This window comes from Muntiacus reevesi, chromosome 3 (genome assembly GCF_963930625.1).
Source record: "Muntiacus reevesi chromosome 3, mMunRee1.1, whole genome shotgun sequence".
In the NCBI taxonomy this organism is placed as follows: Eukaryota; Metazoa; Chordata; class Mammalia; order Artiodactyla; family Cervidae; genus Muntiacus; species Muntiacus reevesi.
The window spans coordinates 27,683,577-27,708,341 of record NC_089251.1 but is presented as its reverse complement, the minus strand read 5'-3'; the positions used below and the strand labels follow the sequence as shown (position 1 = coordinate 27,708,341).

The 24,765-nt window shown below is 35.1% G+C and overlaps 1 protein-coding gene across 1 annotated transcript in view; it reads right to left on the bottom strand.

The window, feature by feature from the left end:
- Positions 1–23,490, bottom strand: part of TDRD15 (tudor domain containing 15) — a 108,404-nt gene extending 84,914 nt beyond the window's left edge. The window contains 1 exon segment of the mRNA XM_065928773.1: positions 17,238–23,490. Coding sequence (XP_065784845.1) covers positions 17,238–23,490 — 6,253 coding nt within the window.
- Between the last annotated feature and the right edge of the window lie 1,275 nt (positions 23,491–24,765).

Sequence of the window (24,765 nt, the reverse complement as noted above, 5' to 3'; positions counted from 1 at the left end):
TCAAGACTTGTGCACTAAAAATTGCAAACACTGCTGAGGGAAATTAAGTAACAAATGGAGAGATACTCCCTGTTCACAAATTGGAAGCGATAATACTGCTAAGAAAGCAATTCTCTCCAAATTAATCTACAGATTCAACCAAATGATTATAAAAATTCTGGCTGGCTTTTTGTGGAAATTTACAAGATGATCCTCAAATTCAAATAAAAATGCAATATAGCAAATGGAGCCAAAAAATTGGAAAAATAAAAAAACTATGGAGACTTACCTTTCTAACATTAAAAATACTCCAAAGCTGTAATAAACAAAGCAGTGAGGTACCAGCATGAGACTAGTCATATAGATCAGTGGAATAGAATTAAGAGTCCCCAAATAAATCCTTACATTTTTGGTCAACTGATTCTGACAAAGTTTCCACAACAACTCAAAGAATAGTCTTTTTTCAATAAATAGTGTTATAAAAACTGGAAATCCATCTGCAAAAAAAAAATGCAGACCCCACTTTACACCATAATAAAATTAACTTAAAATAGACCAAAGATCTAAACATAAGAGCTAAAATTCTAACTCTTAGGAAAAAACGTGTAAATCTTCATGATCCTGGATTAGACAATGATTTGTTATATATGACACTGAAAGCAAAAGTGACAACAGAAAAAACAGGTACACTGAACTCCAAAATTAAAAACTCTTATGCTTCAAAAGAGCATCAATCAAGAAGTAAGAAGATAACCTACAAAACAGGGGAAAATATTTGTAAATCATATATAGGACAAGGGGCTTGTATCCAGAATATATTAAGAACTTTAATTATTTAACAGTAAAAAGACAAAAATATTTTTACGGTGAAAAAGTTTGGACATATTTATACAAAAAAGATATACAAATGACTAATAACCATATAAAAAATGCCCAATATCATTAGTCATTAGTGAAATGCAAATTAAAACCAGAAAACAGCATTTCACATAATGTGGCAAGAATAAAAATGGCAGGTAACAAATATTGACAAACATACAGAGAATCAGGTGCATACATATGACTAATAGAAATTTAAGAATGGTGCAACCACTTAGGAAAACAGTTCAGTGATTCTTTAAATATTAAACATAAATTTACCATATGATCCAGTAATTCTACTCAGATATATAGCCAAGAGAAAGGAACACATATATTCACATAAATGTTTATAAACATACCTTTTTAGCAGCACTAATCCTAATAGCGGAAACTTAGGAACAGCTAAAACTTAGTGTAGTCACACAATGAAATGCGGGGATTAATGTGTAGCAGAAATGATAGTGGATGAGAAAAATGTTATAAAAATTATTTCTGATGACAGTTCACAATTTTTTAAATTACCAAAAAAAACACTGAATTCTACACTTGAAAAGGGTATATGATATGAAAACATGCCTCTAATCAGTTTTTAAAGTAGCAAAATAAAAAGTCACAGAAAGACGAAAACTGAAAAAATTCAATGTTATTAAGAGCCAAATTAATATAAATTAAAATATATTAAAAAATAACTTCAAAAATGAAAACAAACACTTCAAAATTTACAAGATGCAGCTGAAGAATACTTAAAACAAGTATACAGTATTAAATACTTCTATTACAGAAAGATTTAAAATAATCTAAGTTGCTTACAATTGCCAAGCAAAAAGTTTGAATAGGGGGTGAACTGCAGTTAACAGCAGTCAATTTCAGGTCTTAGCACAGAAGTTCGACCCATTCTCCACAGGCCCTGGAAGGGAGCCCTACAATATTTCCTAGAGCAAATTTATGTAAACAAACCAGATAATGTGGGTGAAACGAACAAATTCCTAGAATGACACAAATAACCAAAACTGACTCAGAAAGAAAAATATATATATATATACATCTGAACATACCTATAACAAGCAAAGAAACTGAAGTAGGAATTAGCACTTCTTATAAAGAAAAGCCAGGTTCAAAGAGTCAAAGAGCTTTACCGGTAACTTCCGTCAAATTTTAAAGGAAGAAATAATACCAATCCTACATAAAATTCTTCATACAATAGAGGAGGAAATATTTCCCAAGTCATTCTTTTACCCTGATGCCATATCCAAACTAGACATCACAAGGAAGGGGAAAAAAAAAAAACCTACAAACCAAAACTCCCTATTAACAAAATTAATCAAAAACAGCATGGTACAAAAACTGTGGTACATGGACTTCCCTGGTAGCTCAGCTGGTAAAGAAGGAGACCTCAGTTCAGTTTCTGGGTCAGGAACATCCACTGGAGAAGGGTTTGGCTACCCACTCCAGTATTCTTGAGTTTTCCTGATAGCTCAACTGGCAAAGAATCCACCTCCAATGTGGGAGACCTGGGTTTGATCCCTGGGTTGGGAAGATCCCCTGGAGAAAGGAATGGCTACCCACTCCAGTATTCTGGTCTGGAGAATTCCATGAACTGTATAGTCTGGTGGTCTTAGAGAGTCAGGCAGGACTGAGCAACTTTCACTTTCTTTTGTATGGTACTGGCACAAAAAGACACACAGATCAATGGAACAGAAAGGAGTTCAGAAATAAACGAAAGCACTGATGGTCAATTCATCTATGACAAAGAAGGCAAGAACATACAATGAAGACAGGCTCTCTTGAACAAGCAGGAAAACTGGGCAGCTACATGTAAAGAAGGAAATTTGAACATTTTATCATACTATATACAAAAATATACTCAAACTGATTAAAGACCCAAATATAATAAGACACCGTGACATAAATTGTAACACTATTTTTAAAAATCTGTCTCCCAAAACAAAGAAGGGCTTCAAGGACTTCCCCAGTAGCTCAGCTGGTAAAGAATCCACCAGCAATGCAGGAGACCCCAGTTTAATTCCTGGGTCAGGAAGATCCCCTGGAGAAGGGATAGATTACCCACTCCAGTATTCTTGGGTTTTCCCGGGGCTCAGACAGTAAAGAATCCACCTGCAATGAAGTAGACCTGGGTTCGATTCCTGGGTTGGGAAGATCCCCTGGAAGAGGGCATGGCAACCCACTTCAGTATTCTTGCCTGAAGAATGGACAGAGGAGCCTGGCAGCTTACAGTCCACGGGGTGGCAAAGAGCTGGACATGACTAAGCGACCGAGCACAGCACAGCAAGACAAAGAAAACAAAAGCAAAAATAAACAAATGGGACCTGACTAAACATAAAAGCTTTTTCACATAAAGGAAGTTATTAGCAAAAAGACAACCTGTGGAATAGGAGAAATATTTGCAAATGATATGACTGATAAAGGGTTAATATCCAAAATAAACAGCCCACTCTACTCAACATGAGGAAAGCAAACATGATTAAAAATGTGCAGACGACCTGAACAGCCACTTTTTCCAAAAATATACAGATGGCCAACAAGTACATGAAAAAGTGCTCAACACTGCCAATCAGAGAAATGCAAATCAAAATGACAATGAGAACACACTACAACTGTCAAAATGGCTATCATCACAAATACAAACAACAAACATCGGTGAGGATGTAGAGAAAAAGGAACCCTTGTGCACTACTGCTGGGAAGGTAAACTGGCAGAATTTCTATGGAGGGTCCTCAAAAAGCTAAAAATAAAACTACCACATGATCCAGGAATTCCACTGCTAGGTATATATCTGAAAAAATAAATATAGTTCAAAAAGATATATGTACTCCAATGTCCACAGCGGCATTATTTACAATATCCAAGATAAGGAAGCAACCCAAGTGTCCACCAACAGAATAACAAATAAAGAAACAGTGGTATGTACACACCTACACACACACACACACAAAAACCACAATATGGAATATTACTCATTCATTAAAAGGAATTAAATTCTGTCATTTGCAAAAACATGGATGAACCTAGAGAGTATTATGCTTAGTGAAATAAGTCAGAGAAAGACAAATACTTTATTTCTTCTATGTGGAATCTAAAAATTAACACAAATGAATGTGATGACAAAACAGAAACAGACTAACAGATACAGAGGACTAGTGGTTACAACTGTGGGGGGAAAGATAGGGGTTGGGGATTAAGAGGTACAAATTACAATGTATAAAATAAAAGTATGCAAATATAGCCATTATTCTGTAATAACTTTAAATATAATCTATAAAAATACTGAATCACTATGTTGCACAACTGAAACTTAATATTGTAAATTAACTACAATAAAAATTGTTCTGAAAACAAATTTGAAAAAGAAAATGAATGAACCATAGCTATACACGAAATGGATGAATCATTTAACATCTAAAATACTGCAAAAGCAAACTACAGATGCAAAAACAGACCATGATTTCCACACATAAACATTAAAAGAAAAAAAGTAACATTACTTCTTTATTGTTGGCAATATTAGGTGGTAAAACATTTTAAAACGTAAAAAGTAAAAGGGAAATACACAATAGTCAAGATAGCAGTTCAGTTGGAAAAGGCATAAATATCAAAAAGGAGGGAAAGAACTTCTGAAGTTTTGGCAATGTTCTATTCTTAAATTTGTAGTAGTTACATCAGAGTTCAATCAGAAGTAATCCCTCCAACTGCATAATTCTGTTTGGTGCAGTTTCCTTTATGCTACATTTTAAAATAACAAAGGTTTAAAAATGCATTATATGCCAATAACTAATGATGACATGCAAAGAATGCTCTTGGTTCAGGATGCTGTGTTCCCTCTCCTGGGTCTTAAAAAAAAAACCACACCTTGAGGCTTGATATTTCATTTAATTTTGAAATCCTTGCAACAGATATCAGAACTATTCATTACATTCCTTTCTTCAACAGTTTCAAAAGATAGCTTACTTAATTCATAAGCTATACACATGCATTATACATGTAATTTAAGCAGTTTACCTAAGATTTCACTTGTCATAAAATTTACCTTTTTTAAAGTGTAAAACTCAATGAATTTCAGTATATTCAGAGTAGTGCAACTGCTATCACCAATGAACTTCAGAACATTTTTCATCATCCCAAAGAGAAACCCCATACCCATCAGCTACCTCCCCTCAGGCCTTGGGAATCAAAACAAAAGTAGTGTGCAGTAGTGAGTCAGCGTTACTTGACTATACTATGCTTTCTAAAACTTCCTTCCCTGTACTCCTGCCTAAGTTCCCTAGCAAACTATACCACACCTTTTAAGAATCAGGCTCACACATTATACTTCTGTAAGTCTTTTAACTGGTTCCTCAACCCTAGGCAGCTAGATACACCATGCTCTGTGGATGTAAAACACATCTTATATACCTTTACTGAATTCTACATATCAATCTTTATAATAAATGTTTATAAATTAGTTTCCACCACTGTAATAGACATATCTTTAAGAAGTAGAATTTGACTTATTTTTCTATCTCCTATATCTAATACAGTGACTTTCAAAACTTTTGATGAATGAAGGCACCATAAGAAGAATATAATGAGTTTAAAAAGGATGATGATTTAGTAATGAGAAAATATTCAAAGATCATTATGTTCAAGGACATAAAGACATAAATAAATACGCTGTGCTACACAAAAGCATTATGACAAAAGCAGCTTTAGTCAGCAACTGATCACTTTATGATTACTAAAAATTATGACAAAACTAAGGAAATATATTAAAACTATTACTTAGGGTTCACACGAATATGTTAATGCATCACAGCCAAAGGGGAATGACTATTAGAATCTTAAACATATCTAGGTTATATTATGATATCCATACAAAGAAAAATTATTCTAAAAGTCAAATAGAGATAAAAATACAATGCTGGAGACATCTGAAAATGGATGAGAATTATATTCAGAGTAGAAACCAAAAAATGTTTTAAAAGAGAGCTCCAATTTTAAAAAGCCAGCATTCCCCTTCAAAGTGAAAAGGATGAAGAATATTTTTAAAAGTCTGTTTTCTGAGAATACAAAACTATTTTTAAACACATGAAACTATAATGTGTTTGAGTAAGAACTATCTTTGTAAATAAAATTAAATGAATTAAATTTTTCATCACAATATGCATATGGCATGATTTTGTTAAAACATATACACACACATATACTGTTTAGGAAGTACCACATCTATTTTACAGTGAAAAAATTTACCTCAAACATTCCATACACAAAACAAAAATAATTTTCTTTGGGTATACACAAATAATATTCATTAATAATGTAAGAAAGTTTTACCATTTAAAATATTAGAGCTCAATATTTTTATTAAAATCAGAAAAAGTTATGAAGTTAATACATAGACAACTTAGCACTATTTACCTTAAAAAAAAAAAAAAAGGAAACGATTTTAATCATATCTTCAGTTACTTTCTGTATTGGGAAGTAAAAACGAAAGTTGCTCAGTCATGTCCAACTCTTTAGGACTATGTATATATATGTAGTCCATGGAATTCTCCAGGCCAGAATATTGGAGTGGGTAGCCGTTTCCTTCTCCAGGGGATCTTCCCAACCCAGAGATCGAACCCAGGTCTCCCACATTGCAGGTCGATTCTTTACCAGCTGAGCCACAAGGGAAGCCCAAGAATGCTGGAGTGGGTAGCCTATCCCTTCTCCAGTGGATCTTCCCAACCCAGGAATCAAATCAAGGTCTCTTGCATTGCAGGCGGACTCTTTACCACCTAAGCTATCAGGGACTTCTGTCCAAATAGAAAAGGAATCAATTAGGAATTAACTGAAATGCAGACTTGAAAAAAATATTTTCTACAGGATTTATTAATTTAAATTCTGTGAATAAGTCTGTTCATTTCTGATCATTTCCAAACATAAAATATTATACAGTAAGACATAAATGAAGTTAAAAGAATTCTAAAAATCTAAAGGAGTATGCAGCCCTTCGTGATTAAATTAGCACCCCAAAATTCATTATTACTACTTTATCTTACTTTAGCATTCAAATTCTTTAAAACTAATCAAATCATTAAAAAAAATACACACAAGAACAAAACAACCCAGAGATACAACAGTCATAGAAGTTACGTAGAGTGAATTACTTTTCCAATAGAAGCACTCTTATAAACTGTAGTAAATAATCTTTACGATCTGATGAGGTTGAGGGCAAGTAACACAAAATTATTCAAAAAAGTTAGGTATGAATGAGTAAATGTTAAAACTCTAAAATAATCACAACTAGATACTAACTCATACTGTAAAAATATATACATAATGTCTGCCTGCCTTGAATAAACCAACTTTCAGGATACCAAATTTAAATGCCAATATATTCATAAATAGTATTTCAGGAAATTATTTCCTAGGCTCAAAAAATAATATCAACACATATTCAACACTCAATATATATGTACAAATGACAAAGTTTATTGTGCTTAGCCAGTTTTGAAAATTTAAATTTTTCACAAAATTCTTTGTATCCCTAGATCTCTAGTTTTTCAAAACTATTTGATTTACACTGACTCTTGAGCACACTTGTATAATTTTAAGGTTCTATCTTTGCACCAAAACACTGAATTTGCCTAATAAATATCTGAAATGAACATAGTCATACAGCTGTGTCTGACTCTGTGATCCCATGGACTGTAGCCCGCTAGGCTCCTCTGTCCATGGAATTCTCCAGACAAGAGAAATGGAGTGGGTTGCCATTTCCTTCTCCAGGGGATCTTCCCAACCAAGGGACTGAACCCAGGTCTCCTGCACTGCAGGCGGATTCTTTACCAACTGAGCAACAATATTTACTTGCAAAATAAATTCCAATTCACAGGTAAATGCTCTGACAATATCTATACTACTACCACTAGAGAAGGATGTTCTTTAATGTCACAAATACCCACACATCACAAGTATCCACAAGCAATAAACCAAACCCAAACTAAAAACAGATATAATGATAAAATGAAAGGAAGAAAAACACCATAATAAGAGCTAAAAAGATGGGAGGATAGGATTAACTCTGACTTCCTTATAAATGTCAGTCCTATAAGCACCTCTACTTCCCACGGAATACAGCTACACAGCATTAACTCTGCATATAACCTAGGACTGCAATTAGGGCCCTACAAAGTAGCAGCTGAAACACAGACAGCAGTCAGCGAAGACAGTTGAAAAATATTGAAGTGATATTATCTAAAGACTATAAAAGCATGTGTAAAAATTACTTCTCGAAAAAGATTTTTTCAAGATACTTTAGAGGTGAACCACATTTCCTAAGTAGTACTTTTTACATAAAATAACAATTCTTGCTGTCAAAAAATTTCTCTAACATTCTAGTTACTGTCTCCTGAGAAAATAATCTGAACAATCTAGATTATTTCAACAGTTTTAATATTAGAAATTGTTCTACACTTACAACTTTTAAAATATATCTGGAACACCTAAGTATAGCAATTACTGTGTATCTTATGTATCATCTGTTGCCAAACTGATGCATAAACCATCTGAACTTTCTTCTCCCTCTACTGAAAAAGCAAACAAAAAATGAACATGATGAATACAATTTTCAAAGCATAATGGGTTCTGTTAATAGTTACTCAAGATTTGACATAAATAGAATTTCTACATAATTCCTAAAAGTCCCAATATAAAAAGGAAAGATATGAAATACAGCATAAACAAATTATGCATATACCAAAAGGTAAACAAATAACCATACATATATAAACTTAAAATAGCTTTCTTAAACAATTATAATCACTGTGAAACATATACAGCCTATGCCAATGCTCATTTAAAACAATAATTATCTCTTAATCCTAAGTCCTACCTTCAAAAAGAAATTTAACCATTAACCTATTAAACACTACCATTAATCTCACACTGTTAAGTATGATGTGTGCACATGCATACATTGTCCTAAACATTTCTTACAGAGTAGCATCAGAATTTTTTCTAAGTTACCATTTCCCGATATATTTTCAAAGTAAGTATAGTAGCTTTATTATAATGATCATTGGCTAACAATAAGCATTTACTATGAACCAGGTAATAGTGATGCTAAAGAAACTGAAGCCGAACAGTTCTATGAAGACCTACAAGACCTTTTAGAACTAACACCCAAAAAAGATGTCCTTTTCATTATAGGGGACTGGAATGCAAAAGTAGGAAGTCAAGAAACACCTGGAGTAACAGGCAAATTTGGCCTTGGAGTACAGAATGAAGCAGGGCAAAGGCCAATAGTTTTGCCAAGAGAATGCACTGGTCATAGCAAACACTCTCTTCCAATAACACAAGAAAAGACTCTACACATGGACATCACTAGATGGCCAACACCAAAATCAGACTGATTATATTCGTTCTAGCCAAAGATAGAGAAGCTCTACACAGTCAGCAAAAATAAGATCGAAGGCAAACTGTGGCTCAGATCATGAACTCCTTATTGCCAAATTCAGACCTAAGTTGAAGAAAGTGGGGAAAACCACTAGACCATTCAGGTATGACCTAAATCAAATTCCTTATGATTATACAGTGGAAGTGAGAAATAGATTTAAGGGACTAGATCTGATAGAGTCCTGATGAACTATGGATGAAGGTGTGTGGCACTGTACAGGAGAAAGGGATCAAGACCATCCCCATGGAAAAGAAATGCAAAAAACCAAAATGGCTGTCTGAAGAGGCCTTACAAATAGCTGTGAAAAGAAGAGAAGCGAAAAGCAAAGGAGAAAAAGAAAGATATACCCATTTGAATGCAGAGTTCCAAAGAAGAGCAAGGAGAGATAAGAAAGACTTCCTCAGCAAAAACTGCAAAGAAATAGAGGAAAACAACAGAATGGGAAAGACTAGAGATCTCTTCAAGAAAATGAGAGATACCAAGGGAACATTTCCTGCAAAGATGGGCTCAATAAAGGACAGAAATGGTATGGACCTAACAGAAGCAGTAGATATTAAGAAGAGGTGACAAGAATACACAGAAGAACTGTACAAAAAACATCTTCATGACCCAGATAATCATGATGGTGTGATCACTCATCTAGAGCCAGACATCCTGGAATGTGAAGTCATTTGGGCCTTAGGAAGCATCACTACAAACAAAGCTACTGGAGGTGAAGGAATTCCAGTTGAGCTATTTCAAATCCTAAAAGATGATGCTGTGAAAGTGCTGCACTCAATATGCCAGCAAATTTGGAAAACTCAGCAGTGGCCACAGGACTAGAAAAAGTCAGTTTTCATTTCAATCCCAAAGAAAGGCAATGCCAAAGAATGCTCAAATGACCGCACAATTGCACTCATCTCACACACTAGTAAAGTGATGCTCAAAATTCTCCAAGCCAGGCTTCAACAGTACATGAACCGTGAACTTCCAGATGTTCAAGCTGGGTTTAGAAAAGGCAGAGGAACCAGAGTTCAAATTGCCAACATCCACTGGATCATCGAAAAATCAAGAGAGTTCCAGAAAAACATCTATCTCTGCTTTATTGACTATCCCAAAGCCTTTGACTGTGTGGATCACAACAAACTGTGGAAAATTCTGAAAGACATGTAAATACCTGACCTGCCTCTTGAGAAACCTGTATGCAGGTCAGGAAGCAACCATTAGAACTGGACATGCAACAATAGACCGGTTCCAAATAGGAAAAGGAGTACGTCAAGGCTGTATATTGTCACCCCATTTATTTAATTTGTATGCAGAGGACACCATGAGAAATGCTGGGTTGGATGAAGCACAAGCTGGAATCAAGATTGCCAGGAGAAATATCAATAACCTCAGATACACAGTTGATACCACCCTTATGGCAGAAAGTGAAGAAGAACTAAAGAGCCTCTTGATGAAAGTGTGAGAGTGGAAAAGTTGCCTTAAAGCTCAACATTCAGAAAACTAAGATCATGGCATCTGGTCCCATCACTCCATGGCAAATAGATGGAGAAACAATACAAACAGTGGCTGACTTTATTTTGGGAGGCTCCAAAATCACTGCAGATGGTGATTGCAGTCATGAAACTAAAAGATGCTTGCTCCTTGGAAGGAAAGTTATGACCAGCCTAGACAGCATACTAAAAAGCAGAAACTTTACTTTGCCAACAAAGGTCCATCTAGTCAAGGTTATTGTTTCTCCAATAGTCATGTATGGATGTGAGAGTTGGACTATAAAGAAAACTGAGCACCAAAGAATTGATGCTTTTGAACTGTGGTGTTGGAGAAGACTCTTGAGAGTCCCTTGAACTGCAAGGAGATCCCACCAGTCCATCCTAAAGAAGATCAGTCCTGAGTGTTCATTGGAAGGACTGATTCTGAAGGTGAAACTCCAATACTCTGGCCACCTGATGCGAACAGCTGACTCATTTGAAAAGACCCTGATGCTGGGAAAGACTGAGGGCAGGAGGAGAAGGGGACAACAGAGGATGAGATGGTTGGATCACATCACGACTCAATGGACGTGAGTTTGGGTCAACTCCAGGATTTGGTGATGGACAGAGAGGACTGCATGCTGTAGTCCATGGGGTCACAAAGAGTCGGACATGACTGAACAACTGATCTGAACTGAGGTACTAATGAAAACACTTTGTGTTTTATTTAACCCTCCACCAGGCAATGGAGTAATTATCATGATCTCCATTTTACAGATGAAGAAGCTGAGGAACAGATCAGTTAAAAGCTTACCTACATTTTCAATTTAAAAAGGATGGAATAGGATATCAAACTCAGGGAATTTGGCCTCAATACCCATATTTTTCACTACCATGCTAGATTTAATGCAAGTGATTTATGAATATATATCACTTATTAGTGTTATATTTTCAAAATTCCATCTGACATTTTGCATGCCTGTCAGTCACTCCCCTTTGGATGTCCAGATACAATCTCAAATGTAAAATGTCAGACAATATTCTTCTCTAAAGCTGGGTTGCCATTCCATATTTCTTGCAAAGATGTCTTCCAGGTAAATAAACTATACAAGACATACTCATTGGCAAACAGCTGAAAGCATTTCCTATAAGATCAGAAGCAAAAAATGAATGTTCACTCTTGACACTTTTATTTAACACAGCTTTAGAAATCCTAGCCATGGCAATCAGAGAAGAAAAAGACAAGTAAAAGAAATTCAAATTGGAAAAGAAGAAGCAAAACTGTCACTGCTTGCAGATGACATGATACAATATATAGAAAATCCTAAAGATGGTACCAGAAAGCTATTAGAGTTCATCAATGAATTCAGTAAAGTTGCAGGATACAAAATTAGTATAGAGAAATCTGTTGTATTTCTATACACTGACAACAAAAGATTAGAAAAAATTAAAGAAACAACCCCATTTACCATCACATCAAAAAGAATAAATTACCTAGGAATAAACCTACCTGAGAAAACAAAAGACATGTACTCTGAAAACTACAAGATGCTGATGAAAGAAATCCAAGATTACATAAACAGATGGAAATATACACTATGTTCTTGGACTGGAACAATCAGTATTTTCAAAATGACTATACTACCAAAGCAAACTACAGATTCAATGCAATCCCTATCAAATAACAAAAGGCATTTTTCACAGAATTAAAACAAGAAAACCTTAAAATCTGTATGGACACACAAAAGATATACAATAACCATAGCAATTTTAAGAGAAACTGAGCTGAAGGAACCAGGTGCCCTGACTTAAGACTACACTACAAAGCTACAGTCATCAAAACAACAGGTACTGGTACAAAACTGGAAATAAATTGTAACAAATATCACTGTTTTTCTTAGAGTAAAACATAGGCAGAACACTCTCTGACAGAAATCACAGCAATATCTTCTTCAAGTCATCTGCTAGAGAAATGGAAATAAAAACAAAAAAACTAATGGGACCTATTTAAACTCAAAAGCTTTTGCACCACAAAGGAAACCACACACATGAAAAGATCCTCAACATCACTAATTATTAAAGAAATGCAAACCAAAATCCCATGAGATATCACCTCACACTTATAATGGCCATCATCAAAAAAAAAAAAAGCCCTACAAACAGTAAATGCTAGAAAGGATACAGAGAAAAGAGAAACTTCCTACACTGTTGGTAAGAATGCAAACTGATAGTTACAGATTAATGGATAAAGATATAGTAATATATACAATGGGCTATTTCTCAGTCATTAAAAAGAATGAAATAATGCCATTTACAGCAACAGGAATGAACTGAAGTTTACCATAAGTAAGTGAAGTAAGTCAGAGAAAGACAAGTATCATAAGGTAAAGCTTACATGCAGGACCACAGGTGGCGCTAGTGGTAAAGAATCTTCCTGCCAAAGCAGGAGACACCAGAGATGCAGGTTCGATCCCTGGGTCTGGAATATCCCCTGGAGAAGGAAATGGCAACCACTACAGTATTCTTTTCTAGAAAATTCAACAGGCAGAGGAGTCTAGTGGGTTACAGTCCATGGTGGTAGCGGTTGGTGGGAGGAGGGGTGGTATCACAAAGAGTCAGACTAGATTGAGCACTTTTTACTTCAGAATCTACTATATAGCATAGGGAACTCTACTCAATATTCTGTAATAACCTAAATGAGAAAAGAATCTGGCTCAGCACTAAAGAATCTGCCTACAATGCAGGAGCCACAGGAGATGTGGATTCGATCCCAGGATCAGGAGATTCCCGTAGGAGGGCAAGGCAACCCATTCCAGTATTCCTGCCTGGAGAATCCCACAGACACAAAGAGTTGGACATGACTGAAGCAATTTAGCATACATGCATGCACAGTTTTCATGAAGATGCTTTTTGAAATAACTGTTACAGGACTCCCAGAGAAAAATAAACAAGCCAGTAACCAACCAACCAACCACAGCAATAAAACAAAAACAAAAGAACTCTGTAAAAACATCCTGGAGAAGGACTAGTAATTTTTATTTTGGAGAAAACAGTCTGTAAATAAAAACAATTGCCTTGAGTATTTAAATATTCATATGTTATAGTAGGCTAAATCTATGACTAAGTTAAGACAATTGTCTAAATATAAAGGCAGCAACTTCTATAAGCTAATGGCAGAAAGCAAAGAGGAACTAAAGAGCCTCTTGATGAAGAGGAGAGAGAAAAAGCTGGCTTAAAACTCAACATTCAAAAAACTAAGAGCATGGCATCTGGTCCCATGACTTCACAGCAAATATATGGCGAAAAAGTGGGAAAAGTAAGATTTCATTTTCTTGGGCTCCAAAATCACTGCAGATGGTGACTGTAGCCATGAAATTAAGAGATTTGCTCCTTGAAAGAAAACCTATGACAAACCTAGATAGTGTATTAAAAAGCAGAGACATCACTTTGCCAACAAAGGTCTGTATTATCAAAGCTATGGTTTTTCTAGTGCTCATGTATGGATGTGAGAGTTGGACTACAAAGAAGGCTGAGTGTTGAAGAACTGATGCTATCGATTGATGCTGGAGAAGACTCTTGAGCGTCCCCTGGACTGCAAGATCACACCACTCAATCCTAAAGAAAAGCAACCCTGAATATTCACCAGAAGAACTAATGCTGAAGCTGATGCTCCAATATTTTGGCCACCTGATGCAAAGAGCTGACTCATTGGAAAAGACCTTGATGCTGATAAAGATTAAGGGAAGGAGGAGAAGGGGCTGACAAAGGATGAGATGGTTGGATGGTATCACCAACTCAATGAACATGAGTTTGAGCAAATCCAGGAGATGGTGAAGAACAGGGAATCCTGGTGTGCTGCAGTTCATGGGATTGCAAAGAGATGAACACAACTTAGCAACTGAACAACAACAAACTTCTATTAACTAAAACAATACCTGAGCGAGATGAAATAAATGCTTTATATACTTCTAGGCCATTTCTAATACAATGTCCATTACCTTAAATTAAGTTTAGCAGAGGACTACTGTGACTTATTATGTATAGTCTGGACTCCAAACACAAAAACAAGTCTAAACATTTTCCCTACACAAAAATACAAAATTACTATTTTCTCCCACAATATAATTCAAGAAGCTATCCATAGTAATTTCTAGAATAGTGATTCTGTACCTTGGCTATACATCAGAATCATTTGGGGAGCTTTAAAATCCTAGTGGCAAGGCCACAGTTTGACTAATTAAAACAATCTACAATCTATAAAACTGACACGCAGGCATCAGAATTAAAAAAAAAAAATCCTTTCTTAACACCAATGCAAAGCCTACTTGAAAAGCATGGATGTTAAGAGTCCCTCTGCTAACATTTTTAATAGTCAAGAAAGTTTCTCAAGTATTGATTATCTTAAAATAAGAACTACTAAAACTATTTTGCTCTAGACTCAGACAAGCTACAGCCAATAATAGCAGCAAACAGCAGTGGTTACTATTGCCCTTGGACAGGTAATACAGGTAGAAGGAACCCAGATGGCACTCAAGGCAATGAAATCAGTTTATGTTGTTTTCTCATTTTTGTTTTAGAACTATGATGATAGCAAATTTATCACCCTATTCTTTGTCCATAAAACCATATATTTTTGTCTCACTGAAGTTATGATCTTTCCTTAAAAAGGGTTTCAAATTTTTTAGAAGTATAATTTAATGTTGGATTCTCTGACTCCTTTTATAACTGTTACTTTCAACACTTTAAGTTTTTTACTCACTGTGTGCTAAGGATACAGGAGGTGGGATAGACATAGTGACCAAAAGTGGGATCTTAAAGAATCTGATGAGCAAAACAAAGAAGGCAAAAATGTGCACAGGTAAAGGAACAATAAAAGATATGTAAGTGCCAAAATGAATGATGGTCAGGAGTTTTATAGAAAAACTCTTTCTAAAATAAACTATTTTTAAAGTATAAATAATGGACAAAAGTAGACTCTAGTTGGAGAAATCTTAATTTAAAAGTTCAGTTCCTCACTTACCAGCTCTATGTCCATGGGCAATTTACTTAATTTCCCTGAGCCTGAGTGTAAAATATTTATAATAACTTTGGGGGAGAAGGACACTTCTCATTCTTCTTCCTCCATGTGGAAGTATTCATGACTGAGGCACACTCCTAGATTAACAACCCTCTGGTCTCATTCCACTCTTACTCATACACGAGAAGTCGAGGCAATCTGTTTCATTTACAGTGAGAAAGATCTATGTTTTATTAGTCTTTTCCTCCTCCCTCTCTCCCTTTATAGATATGGCTACCTCAAGCTGTAAATTTTACATGGGTAAGCCCCCATGGAGAAACTCTCCTCTGTGACTATGTGGGTTAAGCCTAGATTACAGGTTCGGTATTGGTAAACCCATATAGCCATGTAGGTAAGCCACATTCATCAAATATTGCTTTGTTTTTAATAAATGTAGTATGTTGCTCAATTGTCTTTCTGCTTGTCTCTATAAGGTGGTTTTGAATTCAGGCAAGGAAGTAGGATACTAGTTATTAGTTTACATTTTAATAGAGTTGTGGAAAGCTTTAAATAAGCTAATACATATAAAACTCCACCTAGTACCTGGGAACATAATAAGCATTCTACCATTACTGCCACTGTGATAAAAGAGTGATTCAAAAATTAGGGGAAACGGGCCCATATTAAAGCATTTATCAATTCACTATAAAACATCTAATATTAATTCAAATGAAATATTCTTTCTAAAATATATCAATTAAAAACAAGATACCTCCATTAATTCAAACAATGCAACCTGTTATACTAGTTAGAATATGGAATAATGTACAAGTTGGAGCATTCATTAAGCATAGAACATTCTTTATAACCTATAAATCCTCACTAGTTCATACATAAAATGAAATATAACACACATAAGCAAAAAAAGACAACACTCCACACAGAGAATATTAAAATTTTAACTCCAGCACATAGGCTATTAAAAATTTAGTTTATAAACAGCTTGAAGTCTAAAAGTTTTCAGATGAATATGCTAGAGTCAGTTTATTCTACAAGTTTAATTACATTGTCAATATGCTAAAAATCACACTCAAAAAAACCTCAAGATTATATTTAATCTGATAAGAATCAAAGTATAATAGAAAATTGATTCTTCAAAGTGCACCCAGGAAGCTCTCTAATAGTAGCAAGATCAATCTGAAATCTATGGACCTTCAGGAGTTTTGTGAAACCCCTGAAGTTTGCAAAATGTCATGCATGTGTTCATACATATGTGGTTCAAATCCTCTACTTTCATTACATTCACAAAGGCATTCATAAAAGGTAAAAATAGCAAAGCATCACTTTATAATTCAAGTGATTTCTTCTAGTTATCCATTTATTCAAATTTTTAGTAAAATCTTGCAGGGTATTTTCAACTTGAATAATTTTAGTAAATAACAAACCTTTAAATAATCAAAAATAGAATCTACAAAATCTACAAAAGAGAATTATTTCTTTAAAAATGTCCACTTACCTTTCAAATGTTTTGATACCATTACTTCATTAACATGCAATGCTTTTCCTGTTGTTCTTAAGTCCACTGTGTTATTTTCCTGCAATCCTTCACTTAGCTTTGCAAAAATGTTTTCAATGCAATTGGTGTTATTCTTCAAACCATTAGGTAGTTCCCAAAATGAAGCTGTTGCACATGTATCAAATGTAATGGTACTTCGGGGATTATGTTTTCCAGTATCAAACTTCTTCCTCCTCAGTACTGACTTTCCAGACTGTAATCTACTAATATGGCTTTTCTTTAAGAGGTGTTTATAGACATCTTTCCTCTTTATAGTTTTCTGATTTTTTAGCACTTGCTTCTCAGTGCATGTACAATTTATATTTTCTATTTTGCAATTATTTTGATCTAACAATTGGCAAATAGGCTTACTCTCTGACTTACACTGGACTTGAATAGATCCAGTAGTAGTAACTGCGTCGAGATGAACTGAATCTTTAGAATAAATTGCAAGACCAGAGGCAACTAACATGTCTGCCAAATTGTTTTTCTCATGAATGATGTCTAACTTCAGTTTTGTTTCAAAACTGTATCCCCTAAACTGAAAAATTAAGCCCGGTTTACTCAGGAAATCTTGAAAAAATCTTTTGGCTTCCTCAGTCCAATGTCTGCCTTCAGCAGGTAAGACACCATGTAAGATGCAAGAATAACTTAGCCTCGGCAAATTCAGAAGTTCTTCAGGAACAACTTTAAGAATTTTTATATCTGAATAAGGTATGTAAACAGAAAATCCATAGTCAATCAATGTAAGAAGTAAATTCTGATCAGAGACTTTGGAAATTTCTACTCTATTCCACTGATCTTCCGATTCATATTTGAACAAACAACTAGAACCGGGAATTATATGGTCCTGAGGCACTGTTTGTAAGTCTTCTGGTAGATCAGAAAGCAACATAAAGAGAGATTTCATTGTGTCAAAGAAATCTTCTAACTGAACACAGAAGTCTGATGGATCAGAAACAGCAGTGGCAATACCAGAATATTGCTTACCATTTTGAAGTTGTGTCCAAGTAAATGATCTTATGGTACATGGTGATACAGGAGTCTTAGATTCAACACTACAAATAATTCCTGAAGATCTAAATTTGTTTTCTTCAATATGAACTGTATTTAAATTTAAATATTCCAAAAGTAACAGACCATCTATCAAAATGTCTACTTTCCAAGCAGAGTCTAAATATTTCAGGAAAAGGATGTTTATTTCCAAATGAGCAAACAAATCCACAATGGACTCAAACGGCATCTTCCTAAAATTTTCAAACCAAATCCATTTACAAGGCACAGCTTGTCTTGGAATATTTCTGATTTCATTACTAAGCACCTTTGTATTACATAAAGGCACTATTTCATACCTACCACAATCTACTAAAAAAACAAGCACTTTCTCATCAACATACTTATCTACTTTTGATCGATACCACTCAAAAGTGTTTTTAGATTTTGCCAAGCATTCCAAGCCTTTCTCAATATTTTCCACTGATAAAAAAGCAGGGTTTCTTACTTCTTTAGTAATTAATACCGTTAAATCTGACAAAATCTTTTTATTTTTAGATAACTTCACATAAAATGTTCCACTTTTGGAAACATGAAGTATTTCAGCCTTTTCAAGTTCTCCAGGTTTTAACTCTTCAAAAGGAATACTAACCAGTTGTTGGTAGGATGGCTGAAGGATCACAGAACCTTCGTATCCATCTGATTCTGCTTTCTTCATTTCACTATCAACAGGGCCCACCTTTTGACAGACAACCTGAGGCATTTGTAATACTGTTCTCTGTAGTTTCAAGCACGCTGTCCATTTCACTAGTTCATTAGTGACACATTTTTCATCACAAATTACATTTACTTCCCATTTCTGTTTATGCCTTTTCAAAAACTCACAGGAAACTGCTTTGTTACTTACTCTTGAAGCAAAATAATCCACAGTTTTTCTGTCCCATATTTCATTAGGTTCATTCCACTTGACTCCACTAAGGAAAGAATGAACTCCTAGCTGAGGAATGGTTAAGAACTCCTTCTTAATTTCAAACATTTTAGATGTGCTTACTACTGCAGTATTACCATAGTCAATAAATTCCACTTCATAAGAATTTCTTGACAAAATTTTCTTAATAACTGCTCTGTAAATGGCATTGTCACCAGAGTATTCTGCAACTACAAGATCTCCCACCATGGGTTTAACTGATTTTCTATCTCTCACCATACTGGCTCTTCTTGCATTTAGAGCAGCCGCTAGTCTGATGATTACATTTTCATGCTCAGCAAGCTGAATATGGAAACTCGCTGGATTACTTATATTAGAAACATATCCTCTAACTTTGGCATTCAAGTAAATCTTGGGTTGAGGAAGGTCTTTAATTTGTGGTCTGGCATGACTATGTATGTTTTTTGAGGTTGCTTGATTTAATTCTCTAATAGAAGACTGTGATACAACCCTTACTGATTTTTGGCCCGCATCATGTTCATCAAGAATATGTGCAAGTCCAGGGACAATTTTTACACCTTTATTTTTAAGTTCATCTTGCAAAGACTTCTTCACCTTGCTTTTTGACACAGGTTCCACTTTACAGCAAACTGATGGTTTCAAAAGCCTGGCATATATACTTCTGGGATTCATTAGCTGATCTGTTTTGCTTTCAGAATGTGTTATTAGACTAGTTTTACTTACGTTATGGTGATAGTTGTTTTTTATTTTGCCTTTCAAGGAAACAGCCTTTTTTTTATTCTCATTTGTTTTATGATCCTTTTTCACACACTGTGCTTGGTCACAATGCTTTTTCCCATAAGTATGAAGTAACATTTTAATTTTCTGATTTATATGTTGATATCCATCATATAAGTCCACACCAAACTGGCCATCTGGCTCCCTGGACAGTATTTTTGCCCTTAATGGTTTTCCAAAAAATTTACCTGCAAACCAGTTATTGATTTCTGCTGGAATATCTACATCGCTAAGATCTGACAAAAAACATTTAATAGCTTGCATAGGTGTAAACAGCAACTCTGGAAACTCATCTGAAACAGCCCTCAACATACTTTCTTCTACTAATTGCTTATTTCCAAAGTCCACAAAATACACCAGGAAGTCAGATAATGAATCTGTCGGCATTGACAAAGCTCTATAAGAGAGACCATCCTCTACATACTTAGATATACATAATCTCATTTTACTAAAATTATACTTGGGGCAATCACTGGGGTAACTAATTTCCCTGATTTTTGTTTCTATCATCTCTAGGTCTTTACTATTTCTACTAAGTTGGCAATAAAACTCTTGAGGACTATATATGTGAGATATATATATTTCTTCCTCACTTCCAATTTTTATATTGAAGGAAGAATAACAGTAACTGTAAAGACTAACTGAAGATGGAAATGGCTTTGATACTGTACAATACTGTGCAGAGCCATGACGAATAAGAAATTCTTTTGCACTAGTAAATGGAGACTGTAAATCCACTAAATTACTTAAGCAGTTTGGATATATAAGAACTATGGCACAGATGACACAAGTCAATAACCCTCCAGATGAAGAAATAAAATTCTCAAAGTCTCTGCATGCTTCTCTCGACCAACTGAATATTCTACAACTAATGGGTTCAACTAAATGGTTAAGACTACATCTGAAGGCCTGGGCTTCTAAAGAAAGAAAATGTGGCTTAATAGCACAAAGATCTCTAATTAAAACTCTTTCCTGGTAACCATAATCAACCAGTATTACATCAAATTCTTTTTCTGATATTTGAGTCAAAATAGCAGCTCTATACCACTTTCCATCTTTAGAGGATTTAGCAACACAAGCCATCTGCCCAACCTGATAAGGATCAGAATGAACACTATAATAATGCTGAAGTTGTTCCATTAGTAATTTTAAGTCTTCTAACTTACATTGCAGCTGGCATAAGAAGTCACCTGGGCCACAAGAATAAGAACACTTCACTTCAAGGACTGTTCCTGGTTTAAACACATATTCTTTATAACGCCATGGTGACTCAGGTCCCACAGACAAGGTGAAAGGGTTTTCAAATTCAGAGAAATTAACAGGTGGGGACTTTAACAAAGACAAGTTACTTTCTTTTAGCTTATTTGAATGGTACCTTTTAGATTGAGGTCCTTCAAGAAGGGCAGATATTACTTTCTTAACATTAACTTTACTTTTAGATTTTAAATTTAACACTGAATATTCACTTACAAATTTTGGACAACATTTTGGTTCTACTTCCCAATATTCTGCATATCCAGCTTGTAACATAAGAGAGACAACATCATTATCTTCTGAGGCTTCAATACTCTGAATATTTACAGTATACTTGTCATCTTTTTTTGCTATAACCTGAAGCAAAACTGCTTTGTTCAGGACAATTTTTTTAAAGTAATCAACAGCAGCCTTCACCCATAAATCTTCAACAGGAAATACATGTGCAAGTGAACAGCACATGGCTAAAGCAGGCAACTCACAGAACTCTGGAAGCAAAATTTTTACATCAAAAAATGGTATGGAATCAGTATTTCCATAATCTAAAAAATAAACATTAATTTTATAACCATTAATTTCAGTGATGACAGCTCTATAAAAATGTCTATCCTTGCTATATCTAGCACAACAAAATAATCCAGGTTCTGGATTTCTTAGAATCAATTCCTCATTTTCACACAAATCATAATATTTGTTTATACTTTTAATTATATCTTGAAATTCATTCTGATGTTCATTAGTACGTACTCAGAAATTTGATGGGTTTAATACATACACTACGAAACCTATGTAGGCAGCTTCTATCTTCATTTCTACAGTTTTAACAGGAAAATCTATTTTTAAAGTATCTTTTTTACTTAGAGAGTCTATCAGCTGCTCAGTGTTTGCAATAAAACTCCCAGCTGCAAAGCTGTTTACCTCAGAAGCACTAGTTGCCCTCAGCCTATTATAAATTTTTGAATCAGACACTGGACATAGTACTTGTGTGCCTACAGTCTTCAGCAGACACTTAGAACTAACTGTAAACTCTTGAGTTTCTAAGGTTACATAATACAAATGCTCATCCTTATTGAACCGATCAAGGTGTGCATATACTACCTGTCCTAACAAGGCTTGTTTAAATATACTCAGTTGAAATTTTCTTATATCTCTGTCTGGACTGTGTAAACATGTTAGAGAACATGGAAATGAAAATAATGGTATTAAGACAAAATCTTGTTTAAGTTTCTTTACATGAACTGAAGGTACAGTCTCACTACTGCCATAATCCATAAACCAAATTCTCACTTGATTATTGGGCAAAAGCTGCTGAAGAATTCCTCTATGCCACTGTCCATTTATCCTTCTGGCAACACAAAGTAGTCCAAAATTATCACATGTGGGACTACTTCCTTGGCTGATAATATCATAATGCAAAGTCATACATGTTGTAAAGTTTTCCAACTCTGGAATCCATTTAATTAATTGGCAATAAAATTTACTTGGGCTCAAGGCAGATGATACTTTTACACTTTCAGTACTGCCCACTGACAAAGATGGTTGCAAATTATCCAGAACATGCTGAATATCAAGTAAAGTATCGTTATTACTTAAAGATGATTCAGGTCTTTTATGGTGTAATGAATCTGGCATTTGTTTGGGGAATTCTTTTACCATTTCCACAATAAGACGAAATGAATCTCCATCAATGAGTCTCCCTAATTGTAACTCAAGAACCTGGGATATAATGTTTGGCACTTCAAGAACAATCATCTGAAGAGGCAAAACAGCTTGCACACAACCTTTCACTTGCAGTCCTACTAATGACTTGAAATAATTCAAAGCCTTGGGAGACCATTTTTCCCCAGCTGGTAGTATGTTGGCCAAAATGCCAAATGTTACCCGTGGTGGTAGCTCAAATAAGTTGCCACACGCTGAAGCAACCTGCGTACTGTCAACTCTCAGTTCCTCTCCGCGGTCTATGAGGAGCACAGTATAGAGTTCATTTTTCTTTTCCACAACTCTTCCTCTCTGCCATTCTCCTGATACTCTTTCTTCTACCAAACAAAAGTCATTGATGTCTACATTATTGTTTCCTTTTTGAACATACTGTATTTCCCTCTGCAATATGTGGTAGTCAAACTCACATTCAATATTATTTCTACCTTGAAATTTCACCAGAATGTCCTTGGGAAGACATTCTACATGTGATATTGTCAGATCCACACTTAAAAGGGTTGGTAACAGAGATGTAGAATCCATTTTCTAAAAAGCAAATGATAAGAACCTATTAGTTTCTGGACAGACAGTTGTCAAAATTAAATGAAATTAGTCTTATATGTATGTAAACATAAACCAAACTAGCCTTAAAAGTATGTAAATACATATTAAATATCAAAATAATTCCATGTCTGTATTTATCAAACTGAACATGCTGGTAAAAATTATATATATTGGACAAGATGAAGAAATAAATAAAATGCATCTGACCATTCACTGCCTTTCACACTTTCAAAAAATTCTACTGAAATAACCAAGAGAGCATTTAAAAATAAGGAGAATGAATATAATCACTGGAAAACAGAAAAAAAAGGCAGTATTTTTCAAGAGACTAACAAATTTCTAGTAGATATTGGACTGATAGTGTGTAATGGAAGAAAACCAAATAAAGTCTACTGGAGAACTACACTCCTTCATGCAGACTTCTTCCAGTACCCATAATTCCAAGGGGTGAGTGCTAGAAGCAAGGGTGGATGGTTCCCAACAGGGGACACACTGTTTATAGTCCCTACTCTGTGTCAATTAGCAGTATGTGGTCCCTATCACCATCATTATACAACTCCAGGTTCCTCCTCTGAGGGCAACAAGTTGAGACAATAGGTTGGGACAACAGAAAGGAGAGCCAGGCATGGAAAGACCCTTAGACAGGTTAAGTACATCCATGGTTGTCACTAGCATGTGTGTGTGTCAAATTGCTCAGTCATGTCTGACTCTCTGCAACCCTATCGACTGTAGCCTGCCAGGCTCCTCTACCCATAGGGATTCTCTAGGCAAGAATACTGGAGTGGGTCACCACACCTCCTTCAGGGGATCTTGACAACCCAGGGATCAAACCTGCATCTCTTGTTTCCTGCATTGGCAGGCGGGTTCTTTACCACTAGCGCCACCTGGGAAGCCTCTGTCACTGGCATGGGTACCCACAAAAAGTGTGGAGGGAGGGGGAGAGGAAAATAAATCTTTAGCAGAGAGGCAAAGCTCTCTACTCTAACTATGGCTCCACCTAAGTTTCTCTGGATTGTTAGAATTCTAAAAACTGTAAGTCAAATATTCAAGAAGCATAAAACAGCCCCCAAATTCAGGTAAGAACCAACATCTATTATAGTAGGATACAGTCTAACTCCAGTTTGATTCTAATAGTTGACAATTTTTTTTCTATGAGAATGAGAGAGAGAGAGAAACACTGGAGCTAAAAAAAAAAAATGAGGGAACCACTTAAAATAAACCAAGGAAACCCTCACATCAGGAATAAACATTGTA